This window comes from Hemitrygon akajei, chromosome 2, assembly GCF_048418815.1.
Source record: "Hemitrygon akajei chromosome 2, sHemAka1.3, whole genome shotgun sequence".
NCBI classification, from domain to species: Eukaryota; Metazoa; Chordata; class Chondrichthyes; order Myliobatiformes; family Dasyatidae; genus Hemitrygon; species Hemitrygon akajei.
Window position 1 is genome coordinate 179,213,428 of NC_133125.1, and position 14,530 is coordinate 179,227,957.

Consider the following 14,530-nt stretch of genomic DNA (forward strand, 5'->3'; position numbering starts at 1 on the left):
GATCATAATGCTTCCACAATCTCTCCAGCTAGTTCCTTCAGAACCCGAGGGTGCATTCCATCAGGTCCAGGAGATTTCTCCAACCTCAGACCATTAAGCTTCCTAAGCACCTCTCAGTCATAATTTTCATGCACAAACTTCACTTCCCTGGCACCCTTGAATGTCTGGTATACTGCAGATGTCTTCCACTGGGAAGACTGATGCAAAATACACATTCAGTTCCTCTGCCAACTCTGCATCTCTCATTACAATATCTTAGGTGCTTTTGTTGATAGTGAAGAAGGTTATTGTGGGATGCAGAGGGATTTTGACCATTTAGGGAAAAGGGCTGAGAAGTGGCAAATGAATTTTGAATCTTACGAAACTTTCTCCTAATCAAGAAAACTTGAGAAAATTAATACTGATCATAAACTATATCTCTAGCTCATTCTATTAGACCCCAGGATGAAGTCCATCTTGACCTGGAACTTGGCAGATGGAAACTCTGACAATGTGCTCAGTACCTCTTCTCGGGTGATTTTAAATGTATCCATTTTACTGTCCCACATGGTTCTCCCTCAGACAATGGCTCAATATTAAAATGCTGATCTGTTCTTTAAGAACCCTCTGACTTTACATTTCACCTCCCCATCCCTCTGCAGTTTCTAAGCTTTCTTGCAAAAGGATTGCAAGAGACAAAATGTAGTCCTCTGGAAGACCAGAATAGTAATCCACGTGTAGAACCAAAAAAGATTGGGGAGATCTAGAATAGATTTTTTGCATTTGTATTTACTTGGGAGACAGACACAGAATCTGTAGAAGTGAGAAAAATCAGCAGATAGGTCATGGATAACAGGCGAGGAGGTGTTTGCTGTCCTGAGGCAAATTAGAATGGAATAATCCCCAGGGCCTGATAAGGCATTCCCCCTGACCCTGTGGCAGACTACAGCAGAAATCCCTGGGGCACTAGCAGAAATATTTACATCATCCTTAGCGACAGGTGAGGTAGCAGAGGTTTGGATGATCTCTAATGTTGTAACACTGTTTAAGAAAGGCTATAAAAATAAACCAAGAAGTTATAGTTCAGTGATCCTGACATCAGTAGTGGGAATATTATGGGAGATAATCTAAAGGACTGGGTACATTATATTTAGAAAGACAAGGACTGATTAGGGACAATCAACATGGCTTTGTGTATGGTAGATCATGCCTAACAAATCTTATGGAGTTTTCCAAGGAAGTTACCAGGAAAGTTGATGAAGGCAAGATAGTGGATGTTGTCAACATGAACTTTAGCAAGAGACTTGAAAAGGTCCCACATGGGAGATTGGTCAGGAAATTTTAGTTGCCTGGCTTTTAAGATGAGGTGGTAAATTGGATTAGACATTGGCTTGGTGGGAGAAGTCAGAGAGTGGTAGTAAATGCTTGCCTCTCTGACTGGAGGCCTGTGACTGGTGGACTGCCACAGCAATCTGCTGGGTCCATTGTTGTTTGTCATCTATATCAACGATCTGGATGATCATGTAGTTAACTGGACCAGCAAATTTGTAAACGACACCAAGACTATGGGTGTAGATAAAGTGAGAAAAATAATTACAGCTTGCAGTAGGGTCTGGACCATTCAGAAAAATGGAATGAAAAATGAAAGATGAAATTTATTGTAGACAAGTATGAGGTGTTGTACTTTGGAGGACCAACCAGGGTGAGGTCGCACAGTGAATGGTAGGGCACTGAGGAGTATCGTAGAAGAAAGGGATCCAGGAATACAGGTCAAACATTCATTGAAAGTGGTGTCACATGTAGACAGAGTTGTAAAGAAAGCATTTGGCACATTGGCCTTCATAAATCAAAATGTTGAGTGTAGGAGACCGCATGTTACTTTGATGTTGTACAAGATGTTAGTGAGTCATTGTGTGCATTTTTGTTCACCTCCCTACAGGAAAGATATAAATAATGTTGAAAGAGAACAGAGAAAATTTACAAGGATGTTGCCCGGACTGGAGGACTTGAGTTATAAGGAAACATTGAATAGCTTAGGACTTGCCACACAGAGAGTGGTGGGTGCATGGAATGTACTGCCAGCGACGGTGGGAGATGTGGATACAATAGGGACTTTTAACAGACTCTTAGATAGGTACATGGAGCTTAGAAAACTAGAGGGCTATTCGGTAGTATAATTCTAGGCAGTTTATAGAGTACGTTACATGGGCAACACAACACTGTGAGCTGAAGGGCCAGTAATGTGCTGTAATTTCTATGTTCTATGTTTATTCCTTGGAATGTAGAAGATTAAGAGGAGATTAAATAGAGGTATACAAAATTATGAGGGGTATACATGGAGTAAAAGCAGGCTTTTTCCACTGTGTTGGGTAGAACTACAACTAGCGGTCATGGGTTAAGGGTGAAAGGTGAAATGTTTAAGTGGAATATCAGGAGCAATTTCTTCACTCAGATGGTCACTAGAGTGTGGAAAACACTGTCTGTGCAAATGGTGCATGCAAGCACGATTGCAACATTCAAGTGAAGTTTGGAAAAGTACACGGATGGGAGTGGTACGGAGGGCTATGGTCCAGGTGCAGGTCAACGGGACGAGACAGTTTAAATGTTCCCACGTAGATTAGATGGGCCAAAGAGCCTGTTTCTTTGCTGTACTTTGCATGATTCTATGACTGTATTTTTGTATCCCTTCAATGACACAGGAAGGAAAAACAGAGGTCCTGAAATGAGAATTCAGAGAGCTAGGCAGAAAGTCATGATGCAGGACCTCTAGTGTAGTAATTTCTGGATAGCTACCTGTGCCATATACCGGTGAGGGTAGAGAAAGGATGATTTGCAAACGAATGTGTGGCTGAGAAACTGCTGCATAGGACAGGGCTTCAGATTCTTGGATCATTGGGATCTGTTGGGGGAGCTACAGTATGACCTGCACAAAAGGAACAGGCTGCACCCGAAACCAAGGGGGACCAATATCCTCGCAGGCAGGTTTGTTACAGCTGTTGGGGAGGGTTTAAACTACTTGGGCAGGGGGACAAGAACCAGAGTGAAGGGACTCAGTATAGGACAGATGGTAAAAAAGCAAAGATAGCGTCCAGTCAGACTGTTTAGGAAGGGCAGGCAGATGATAGTACAAAATTACAGCCAGCAGGGTGAGTATCAGTGGATTCCTAAGGGTTGCAAATACAGTACTCAAAGTGTTATATCTCAATGCACAGAATATAAGAAATAAAGTGGATGATCTTGTTGCATTTTGACAGATTGTCGGGTAATGTTGTATCGTAAGGACAGAAAAGTAGGCAGAGGGGGTGGCGTGGCTTTGCTGGTAAAAAAACATTCTCAAATCCTTAGAAAGATGTAAGACAAGGATCAGAAGATGTGGAATCCTTGTGGGTTGAGTTAAGAAACTGCGAGGATAAAATGACCCTGATGACAGTTATATCCAGGCATCCAAACAGTAGCTGGGATGTGGACAAGGGGAACAAGGGAAATTCTGTAGGTGCTGGAAATCCAAGCAACACACACAAAATGCTGGAGGAACTCAGCAGGCCAGGCAGCATCGATGCAAAAGAGTAGAGTCGACATTTCAGGCCGAGACCCTTCATCAGGACTGGGAAAAAGAGATGAGAAGTCAGAGTATGAAAGTGGATGTAGGGGAGGAAGAAACTCAAGGTGACAGGGGAAACGAGGAAAAGGAGAGGGATGAAGTAAATAGCTAGGAAGTGGAGAAGGGGGAATCTGATACAAGAGCACAGAAGGCCGTGGAAACATAGAAACATCAAAAATATACAGTGCAATGCAGGCCCTTCAGCCCACAAAGCTGTGTTGAAATTGTCCCTGTCTTAGAACTACCCAGGCTTTACCCATAGCCCTCTACTCTTCTAAGCTTCATGTAGCCATCCAGGAGTCTCTTAAAACACCCTATCATTTCCGCCTCCATCACCACCGCTGGCAGCATATTCCACGTACTCACCATACTCTGCATAAAAAAAAACTTACCACTGACAAGAAGATCTCTGTACCTACTTCCAAGCACCTTAAAACTATGACCTCTCGTGCTAACCATTTCAGCCCCGGGGAAAAGCCTCTGACTATCCACATGATCAAAGCCTTTCATTATCTTGTACACCTCTATCAAGTCACCTCTCATCCTCCGACGCTTCAAGGAGAAAAAGGCCGAGTTCACTCAACCTATTCTCATTAGGGAACCTATTCTATAAGGCATGCTCCCCAATCCAGGCAACATCCTTGTAGAACTCCTCTGCACCCTTTCTATGGTTTCCACGTCCTTCCTATAGTGAGGCGACCAGACTTCACTATAGGAAGGATGTGCACAGTACTCCAAGTGGGGTCTGACCGGGGTCCTATATAGCTGCAACATTACCTCTCAGCCCTTACACTCAATCCCACGATTGATAAAGGCCAGTGCACTGTATGCCTTCTTAACCACAGAGTCAACCTGTGTAGCTGCTTTGAGTGTCCTATGGACTTGGAAATCACAATCCCTCTGATCCTCCACACTGCCGACAGTCTTACCATTAATTTTAGTCTTACCTATATTCTGCCAGCATAATTGACCTACCAAAATGAACCACCTCACACTTATCTGGGCCACTTCTCAGCCCAGTTTTGCATCCTATTAATGTCCCGTTGTAATCTCTGACAGCCCTCCACACTATCCACAACACACCCAACCTTTGAGTCATCAGCAAACTTACTAACCCATCCCTCCACTTCCTCATCCAGGTCACTTATAAAAATCACAAAGAGTAGGGGTCCCACAACAGATCCCTGAGGCACACTACAGGTCACCAACCTCCATGTAGAATAAGACACGTCTACAACCACTCTTTGCTTTCTGTGGGCAAGCCAGTTCTGGATGCACAAAGCAATGTCCCCTTGGATCCCATGCCTCCTTACTTTCTCAATAAGTATTGCATAGGCTACCTTATCAAATGCTTTGTTAGAATCCATACACACTACATCTATGGCTCTACATTCATTAATGTGCTTAGTCACATCCTCAAAAAATTCAATCAGGCTCGTAAGGCACGACTTGCTTTTGACAAAGCCATGCTGACTATTCCTAACATTATTATGCCTCTCCAAATGTTCATAAATCCTGCCTCTCAGGATCTTCTCCCTCAACTTACCAACCACTGAAGTAAGACTCACTGGCCTATAATTTCCTGGCTATCCCTAATCCCTTTCTTGAATAAGGGAACAACAGCCACAACCCTCTAATCCTCTGGAACCTCTCTTGTCCTCATTGATTATGCAAAGTTCATCGCCAGAAGCTCAGCAATCTCCTCCCTCGCTTCCCACAGTAGCCTGGGGTACATCGCATCCGGTCCCAGTGACTTATCCAACTTGATGCTTTCCAAAAGCTCCAGCACATCCTCTTTCTTAATATCTACATTCTCAAGCATTTCAGTCCACTGCAAGTCATCTGTAAAATCACCAACCTCCTTTTCCATAGTGAATACTGAAGCAAAGTATTCATTAAGTACCTCTGCTCTTTCCTCTGGTTCCATACACAGTTTCCCACTATCACACTTGATTGGTCCCATTCTCTCACATCTTATCCTCCTGCTCTTCAAGAGGAGGAAAGAAAGGGGGAGGAGCACCGGAGGGAAATAGAAAAGTCATGTCAAAAGAGCAACATTATGATAGTCATGGGAGATTTGAACATGCATGTATATTGGGTATACTAGTAATGGATCTGAAAATAGTGAATTTTTTGAACACCTATGACATGACTTTTTAGAGCAGATTGTCATTAAGCCCACTAAGGGTTCAGCTGTACTAGACTGGGTGTTTTGTAATGAGCTGGAGGTGATTAGGGAGCTAAAGGTAAAGGAACTCTTAGGAGGCAGTGATCACAATATGATTGAGTTAAACTTGAAATTTGATAGGGAGAAAAGGAAAGTCTGATGTAGCAGTATTTTAGAGGACTAAAACAAATACCGTAGATTTCGCACTACAGAGCGCACCTGATTAAAAGCCGCTGGCTCTAATTTTAGAAAGAAAATCAATTTTGTACTTGTACAAGCCGCACCGGATTTTAGGCCGCACCGGATTTTCGGCCGCAGGTGTCCCACGTTGTAATATGAGATATTTACACAGAAAGATATTACACATGAGGATTTTTTAACTTTTAATTAAATCCATATGGTAACATAAACAAATACATATTGCAAATGCTTTTTTTCGAACCGTGCCTGTAACGCGGCTACTTTTAAATATACGTTGCGTATACTTTTTTACTGAACAACATTCCAATATCTCCTAACGACTGGTAAAAAATATATATACTGCAGCCTACCAGGAAAAGTTATTGATCGCCTTTAACTTAAAAGCAGCGTTCGCTCAGATCTAATGCCGCTCGCTTAATGCGCTCGCCCCCTCCTTCCCGTTTATCGCAAACCGGTATTTCCCACAAGACGCGGCGAAACCGGGTGTGACGTCATAGCATCCCGCGATGTAGTACAGAAAACAAATATAGTTAAAACACTTCTAACTTTAACTAGAAAATGAATTACTAAGCGAAAATATTATAAACTAAATAACTGCCATAAAGGCAGCACAATGCTTTTCTTCGAGTGTTTTCCATGTTGATGAGGGTGAGTACAAATGACTGATTTACAATAATTTAATTGTGAAAGTGCGCTTGATTTATCGTACAATTTCATTGGACCTCTGTGAACTACTCATCAATTTTAGTGGTCTACTGTTACGAGGCAAAATGTTTTTGGCGGCATGAAAAAAAATCATGCATTAGCCGCACCTTAGTAAAGGCCTCAGTGTTCAAAGCTGTTCAAAATGTGGGAAAAAAGTAGCGGCTTATAATCCGACATCTACGGTATAAGTGGTATGAGTAAATTGGAAGGAGATGCTGGCAGGAATGAGAGCAAAGCAGTAATGGCTTATGTTTGTGGGAGAACAGTCTAATTCTGCTCCTATGCCTTATGCTCTCATCCTGCTATCAGAGACAACCTGATCTTAATCACTTCGTGCTTTCAGCAAACTTGTTCCTTATCTTGAATTTACCCCTACTAAAGCTATCTATTCCTCCCTAATCGATTAAGCTTTTCTTTAATACACAACTCTCTGAGAAAACCTGGGGTCATCTGTCTTTTTTCCTTATTTCTGTCTCTCAGAGACAGACTTCATAATTTACCAGTGAATCAGCAGAGAACATTTACACTGCAAACACCAGTAGTTACTGGTACTGTTCTTGTGAAATATTCTCACTATTCTCGCAAGTCCAGGGAAGACAATCTCCGACCCCGGGAAACGTGTGAGATTGAGGAGCGAGCCCACCCCCAAAACCCCGTTTGTGTGGATGCTGCCTGATTCATTACCCTGTTACAAATCAGTACCACGAAATAACAAACAATACACACATACAACTAAATAATTTAGGTTTATAATACTTAATTTGACTAAAGGGATGGTAAAGAAAAAGCAAACAAAGAAAAGGGCCCATTTTGATGAACCAGTCTAACGTGAGCAAGTTGGAGCTCACGGTTTCCCTTCACCGATCCTCTCTCGATCTCCCCGGCTGGCGTCGAATCATGGCCCCACTCTGGGTCGAGTCCTACAACCTCTTCTCTCTGGTGTCTTCTCCTTTCATTTCCCGCCAAACAAAAGGCCCCCCTCACACCGGTGTCCGGCACACAACATGAGGAACACACTCCCTTCATTGGACAGCTCACATTCCAAAGCACCTGTTACCTCTGACCATAACCCGAACACAGCTTCTACAGAAAGACCATTACAATAGCAGTGATCCATTTCCCATGGGGTTACACTCTCCCCCCACCAAAATTAGTCATGTGCTCATGACATTGAGATAATTTGCCACCCCTTCGTAGAAAGCACAAAGTCCAACCCGGGTGTAAATGTCAGGGACGTGGCTGACTAAGGCGATAGGTGCCACAGTCTGTTCCCCCGGTGCCCCGGTGCTACATAGGCCAGCCTATCTGGGGGAGGGGTCTCCTGATGCTTTGAGATCTCCTTACCCCATCATCTACTCTTCAGGTTCAGACACTCCTTGGGATACTTCTGGTCTACCTGGCGAGGCCTCCCCCGGTCTATCACTCATGCCCTCTTCCAACTCGGACCCTTCAGCCACGCGGAGCCCGCTTCATCCCCGTTGAAACCCAGTCTGTCCACAGGTACTCCCCCGATTTCACCTGACTCAGCGTGAGAAGGGCTGGGAATCTCTTCCTCAATCAGTGGGGAGTTAGCAAAAGGCAGCATATACCACACCCCCATTTCCTCATCCTCCAAATCAGTATCCCACTCAGGGGCGGGGGTCGGTCTAATCTCTCCTGTTGTTGGTCCTTCAGTCACCCTGCAATGCAGCAGAGTCCTCTTACAAAGTGTATGGTCCAGATCGGGCTCTGGGTCAACCCGCACCTCATGTCCAAGAGGTAGAAGGTGATTCTCATATCCCACCTGGCTCCAAAAGGCTCTGAAGGGCTAAAATACTCTTTACCCTCCTCTCCTTTTGTCATCCTCCCTTTCTTCCCCAAGGGAGGGTAACCACACAGAAGATGATTTAAAGGGTGACTCACTTTCGTGTAGCCCTTCACGAACCTCCAATAGTAACCACAGAACCCGAGGAATGAGCGCAAATCGCTCACAGTCTGGGGCCTGGGCCATGTGGTCATCGCCTCTATCTTAGACAGATCTATAACTACTCCATCCCATGAGACTACGTGCCCCACAAAGCTGACAGACGTCTTGCAGAACTGACACTTGTCCAGGGAAAGTCTTAACCCTTCAGCTTCCAAGCGGCCCAGCACCTTCAGCAGCCTCGCTTAATGCTCCTGCAAACACTATGAGGTCATCCAGACACACAAAAGCCTCAAGCAAGTTGATATCCCCCACAGTCTTCTCCATGATAATCTGCAAGTTCACAGGGGCTCTTGATATGCCCTGGGGCATCTTTTCAAACTGGAAGAATCCCAGTGGACATTTAAGTGCTCTCTTTGTCAGCTCAGCAAACTGGAGTGTGCGTCTTACGAGACAGGTGGAGACCCCAAGCGATCAGGTTCTGGGATTGGGTGCCTTTCAATATTTGGTCCATTGTCAACTGATCCACCTCAGCTGTCTGAATGGCCCCTCTATGCTGCAAGCAATTTAGCTGCCTCTCCAGCTGAAAAATGTAAGCAGAAAGCCTCTCCCCCTCTTCCTGACACATTCTGAAACCCCGTCATGAGCTCCATTGGGCTTCCCTCGCACCAAACACCTTTTCTCGTGCTTCCATGTAGGCTGCAGAAGTGGCAAGGAGGTTCTCACAATGTCAGCAGCCCGCCCACTCAAACTTTCAACCAATCACTGTCATCTTATGTCATCAGAGCACTGCCACTCATCCAGCAACTGAGAGGTCTGCTCCGCCCAAGTCTCATACTCCTTGTCCCTTTTAGGGGTGGGCTATCTGTGGTCCCTTCAATGCAGGGGACTGTACCCTGATGACAGAGGCGTCCTGCGCCTCCGACACATTCTCTTCCTCTTGTCCTTCTCTGATCAGCTCAACAGTACTTAAAATTCGAATTCACAATTCATCCGAATTCACTCCCATCATTGGACGGTTCACATTCCAAAGCACCCTTTATCTCTAACCATAACCCAAACACTGCTTCTACAGAAAGACCATTACGTTAGCAGTGAAACCTTTCCCAGGGTGTAACACTTGGATAACTATATTCTGTGTGGTTACGTTATTCTCAAGCAACACACACAAAATGCTGGAAGAACTCAGCAGGCCAGGCAACATAGATGGAAAAAAGCACAGTTGACATTTCGGCCCTTGCATTAATTGATTGGAAGGTGTTGTCGAAATTGATATAAATATCCAAGCAAGATTAGTGACAGCCTGAAGGAGAGGCCTTCCCACACCCAACTGTATCAAGGTTGAGAAAGTTCCCAAACACTCACTCACTCACCTCACCATCATTGGGATCCTTTACACCAACCTGATATGATGCTGAAATTTGACAACACCATGATCAAACACCAGTGAGCTGAGACACGTTCCTCTCCAGACTACTTTTCCTAAAGACCCTCTGGAGTCAGATCAGAGGTGACTCCAGAATCATTCCAGCTGTGGTGACACTGTAAATCAGAATTTCATAACTGGGAAAAATGTCAGACAATTTCATCCCACAGGTCACAGGAATCTAGAGGTGTCGGTGGGGATGTGGATAATTCTTTTTAGCTTTCCATCTTGTTTTTATTAAAATAAGTCTAAAATTACTTGTAGGTGTGACTGGAGTTGATACACAAACATGAAAATACAATGACAGATACCTTTGTCAAATTTCTTCTTTATCACCCAACATATCAGAAGTAAACTGAACACAAATGGCAGCAGGATTGCCAAGACAAGAATGAGAATTCCCGTGCTGGCAAAATCTGCAAGTGAAAAAAAAATTCAAGTAAGTAAACATGTAACAATTCATCAGATAAATGACCATAACAGCTGCCTGTTGCTATAAATAACCAAACTATTCCACTTATATTCACAGGGCAGGAAATGTACCAACCTCTGCCCAGTCTTGCTAACTTTGTCTACATGACTGAACCAACTGACTCTGCATGGTCTCCGATGTGGGATAACAACACGCTGACCTGTTATTCCAGACATGAATTATTCCCTGCAGTCTAGTCTATCCTGGTCACTTGCTGTCATTATTCTGCACTGGCTGCATCTTCTGGTGTTCCAATGGCCACACCTTGAGGAGTGCACGACACAGCAGCCAGACATCCCACATGGTCCATGGTTTGACTCTCCTGACATCCACAACAATTGGTTATGGAGCTGTCCCAAAATTTCACTGGAAACTCACTGAATCACCCAACTTCAATCTCATCTGTCTTAGCCTCATCTACCACTGATAAGCGGGGCCAGACATTAACTCTTCCGGGGTGAGTGAGCGTAATTGGTTACTGGCTGGCTCCATTCCACACTTTGCTTAGTAATTTTTCCCATTACTTTTGCAAGAGGGAGTTTTGGCTGATATCAGTGACGTGGTTGGGGTACATTCGAGGAGACAATGCTGTTTCTTGGAGAGAACATCAATGTTCTTGAGGCTATCTGATGCATACATAATGCTCATTGTCACCAGCTATTTTTTGGCTGATATCAGGGACTCATGTTTCAAATTGCTGGGAACAGGATTGTGTTTTAGGCTGTTTCTCTTGTTCTCAATATCTGGCCAATGAAACCCTACAAACATTTTTTTAAATCAGCCATTTTCTGTGGGGGAGGTGGGCATAGTGATTTTTTCCAACTCGAAAAAGAACCTCCAAAATCACTGCACCTCTCACCAGTCTCTGGTCCAGGAGCAAATGGTGTTAGTGGGAATGAGGTATCCATTCTGCACTGAGAAAAACTGAACAGTGTGGGATAGAAACCAGACAGGCTGTTTTCATGATGCTAGTTTACAGAATTATTCCTCCCAAAACTGACTGGGACTCTTTTACTCTTATGGAAAAACACAAAGAAAAAACATAAATTGACCCTTGGCTTAATATCTAATCCTGTACATTGAATTTTAAGAAAGCATCTAACAAGGTGCCACACATGAAGCTGCTTAACAGGTTACAAGCCCGTGGTATTACTGGAAAGATTCTAGCATGGATAAAGCAGTGGCTGATTGGCAGGAGGCAAAGAGAGGGTACAAAGGGAATCCTTTACTGGTTGGGCTGCAGTGTAGTTGTGTTCCACAGGGGTCTGTGTTTGGCCCGATTCTTTTTAAATTGTAAGTCATTTAATTTCATTTTTCAATCTTTTTATTGATTACCAAATAAAGAATATACAAATCGGAAGAGGACAAGTAGACAACATAAAAGACATATAAACAGCAATAGTAAAAACAAAAAGTATATAATATTAAAATCAAATAAGTAAAATATTATGCTGTTATATATACAATAGTAAAAAAAAACTACAACTCCTCATAACAATCATAAGAAAAAAAAGATTGGAAATTTTATTGATAAGGATAAAAACCCCCACTAACTAAACTAGAACAAAAAACAAAAAAAAGAAAGAGACAAAAAAAAGAAAAGAAAAAGAAAGATTGGGCAGTCCAATTGAGGATAAAATTAGAAAAAAAAACAGAGAAAGAGAAAAAAAAAACCACATCCTTCCAGTCATCTACGAACCTTCATGGAAAAGGATTTTCCCCAAAGAGAATTTTAAATAAATAAATAAAAATTAAATCATGTGAAAATATTGAATAATAGCTCGCCAAACTTGTTCAAAATTAAAGGATGTTTCAAATGTTCGGCTTCTAATTTTCTCCAAGCTTAGACATGACATAATGGAGGAGAGCCAATAGAAAACAGTAGGTGGGTTAGATTCTTTCCAGTGTAACAAACTAGCTCTCCTAGCCAGTAAAGTTGAAAAAGCTATTACATGTTGGGCGGAAGCAAACACTTTGCTTGCTTCCTCTGGAATAATCCCAAAAATTGCTGTAAGTGGATTAGGTTGAACATCCATATCTATAACTTTAGATAATATTCCAAACACCTCCCTCCAAAAATTATTTAAACTTACACATGACCAAAACATATGAGTTAAAGTAGCCATTTCTGTGTTACATCTGTCACAAATAGGACTTATATTTGGAAAAATATGCGCCAATTTATCTTTGAACATATGGGCCCTAGGTACTATCTTAAACCGAATTAAGATATGGCGTGCACAAATAGATGAATGATTGACTAAGTAATAAATTTTTCTCCATTGATTATCTGAAAGTGAATGTTGAAGTTCTACTTCCCAGGTACGTTGAACCCTATCATTAGGCGACATGCGAGCATTCATTAACTGTTTATAAATGATAGCTATTAATCATTTTTGAAAAGATTTAAACTGAAAAATAACATAAGCCAAATTTGAAGAGCAAGCCAAGGGGTAATTCGGTAAAAAATTACGTAAGAAATTCCTAACCTGTAAATACCTGAAAAAATTTGTATTAGAGATATCATATTTATCCATTAACTGTGAAAAAGACATTAAACAGTCTTGGAAAAACAAATCTAAAAAAGTTTTAATTCCCTTAATTTTCCATGTTAAAAAAGCCTTATCCAAAGTTGATGGTTTAAAAAAGAAATTAGAATAAATATTACTAGAATGTAAAAAATCATTTAATTCAAAAAACCTACAAAATTAAAACCAAATTTTTAAAGTATGTTTAACAATAGGGTTAAGAGCTTGTCTACCTATTCTGGAGAGCGAAAACGGAAGAGGAGCTCCTAATAAAGAAGCTAATGAAAACCCCATTACTGAATTTTCCTCCAACTGTAACCATGAAGGGTGATCTTGGTCGTCTATATCATAAATCCAAAAAGTATAACGAATATTAATTGCCCAATAATAAAATCTAAAGTTTGGTAAAGCCAGCCCTCCATCTTTTTTTGATTTTTGCAATAAAAGTTTATTCACTCTAGAGCTTTTATTATTCCAAACATAAGATAAAATCAAAGAATCTATTTTATCAAAAAATGTTTTTGGAACAAAAGAGGGAACTGCTTGAAATATATATAAAAATTTCGGTAGGATAACCATTTTTATAGCATTTATTCGACCTATCAATGACATTGACATAGGTGACCATTTAGAAAGCTCCTGTTGAGTATATTCAACTAAAGGGAAAAAATTATATCTATATAGATCTTTAAAAAATTTTTTAATTTTGATACCAAGGTAAATAAAATGGTTTTTGGCAATATCAAAAGGTATTTGATCATAATAATCAGAATAATTATTAATAGGAAATAATTCACTTTTATGTAAATTAAGTTTATATCCAGAAAAAGTACCAAATTCCATAAATATAGATAACATAGAAGGAATAGATTTCTTAGGATTTGAAATGTAAACTAATAAATCATCCGCGTATCACGAAACCTTATGTAATTTTTCCCCTCTCCTAATACCCTGCACAGAATTAGAATCCCTAACAGCAATAGCAAGTGGTTCTAAAGCCAAATTAAATAATAAAGGACTAAGGGGGCAACCCTGACGGGTACCTCTATATAATCTAAAGTAAGGAGAGTTTTGATTATTAGTTAAAACTGCAGCTACCGGGGCATAATAAATCAATTTAATCCAGGAAATAAATCCTGGACCAAAATTAAACCTCTTCAAAACCTGGAATAGATAAGGCCACTCCACCCTATCAAAGGCTTTCTCTGCATCCAGAGGTACAATACATTCAGATTCTTTGGCTGAGGGAGAATAAATGGTTTTTAATTATCTTCAAATATTAAAATGTGAATACCTATTTTTAATAAATCCTGTTTGATCGTTTGAGATAACATTAGGCAAGATAGTCTCAAGCCTATTTGCTAGAATCTTAGAGAGAATTTTAAAATCTACATTCAGTAAAGAAATAGGTCTATAGGATACACATTCCAGTGGGTCTTTTCCTTTCTTTGGAATCAATGAAATTAGTGCTTCATAAAAAGTTTTAGGAAGGTTCCCAGAGGATGTAGAGTCGGTAAACGTTTGATGAAGATGTGGTATGAGCATTTC

The 14,530-nt window shown here is 41.4% G+C and overlaps 1 protein-coding gene across 1 annotated transcript in view; it reads right to left on the reverse strand.

Moving 5' to 3' along the window:
* Window positions 1–14,530, reverse strand: part of LOC140721498 (uncharacterized) — a 366,186-nt gene that overhangs the window by 233,442 nt on the left and 118,214 nt on the right. Inside the window, exon 9 of the mRNA XM_073036317.1 lies at window positions 10,294–10,398. Within this exon, the coding sequence (XP_072892418.1) occupies window positions 10,294–10,398 (105 nt within the window). The remainder of the gene's footprint in view (window positions 1–10,293; window positions 10,399–14,530) is intronic.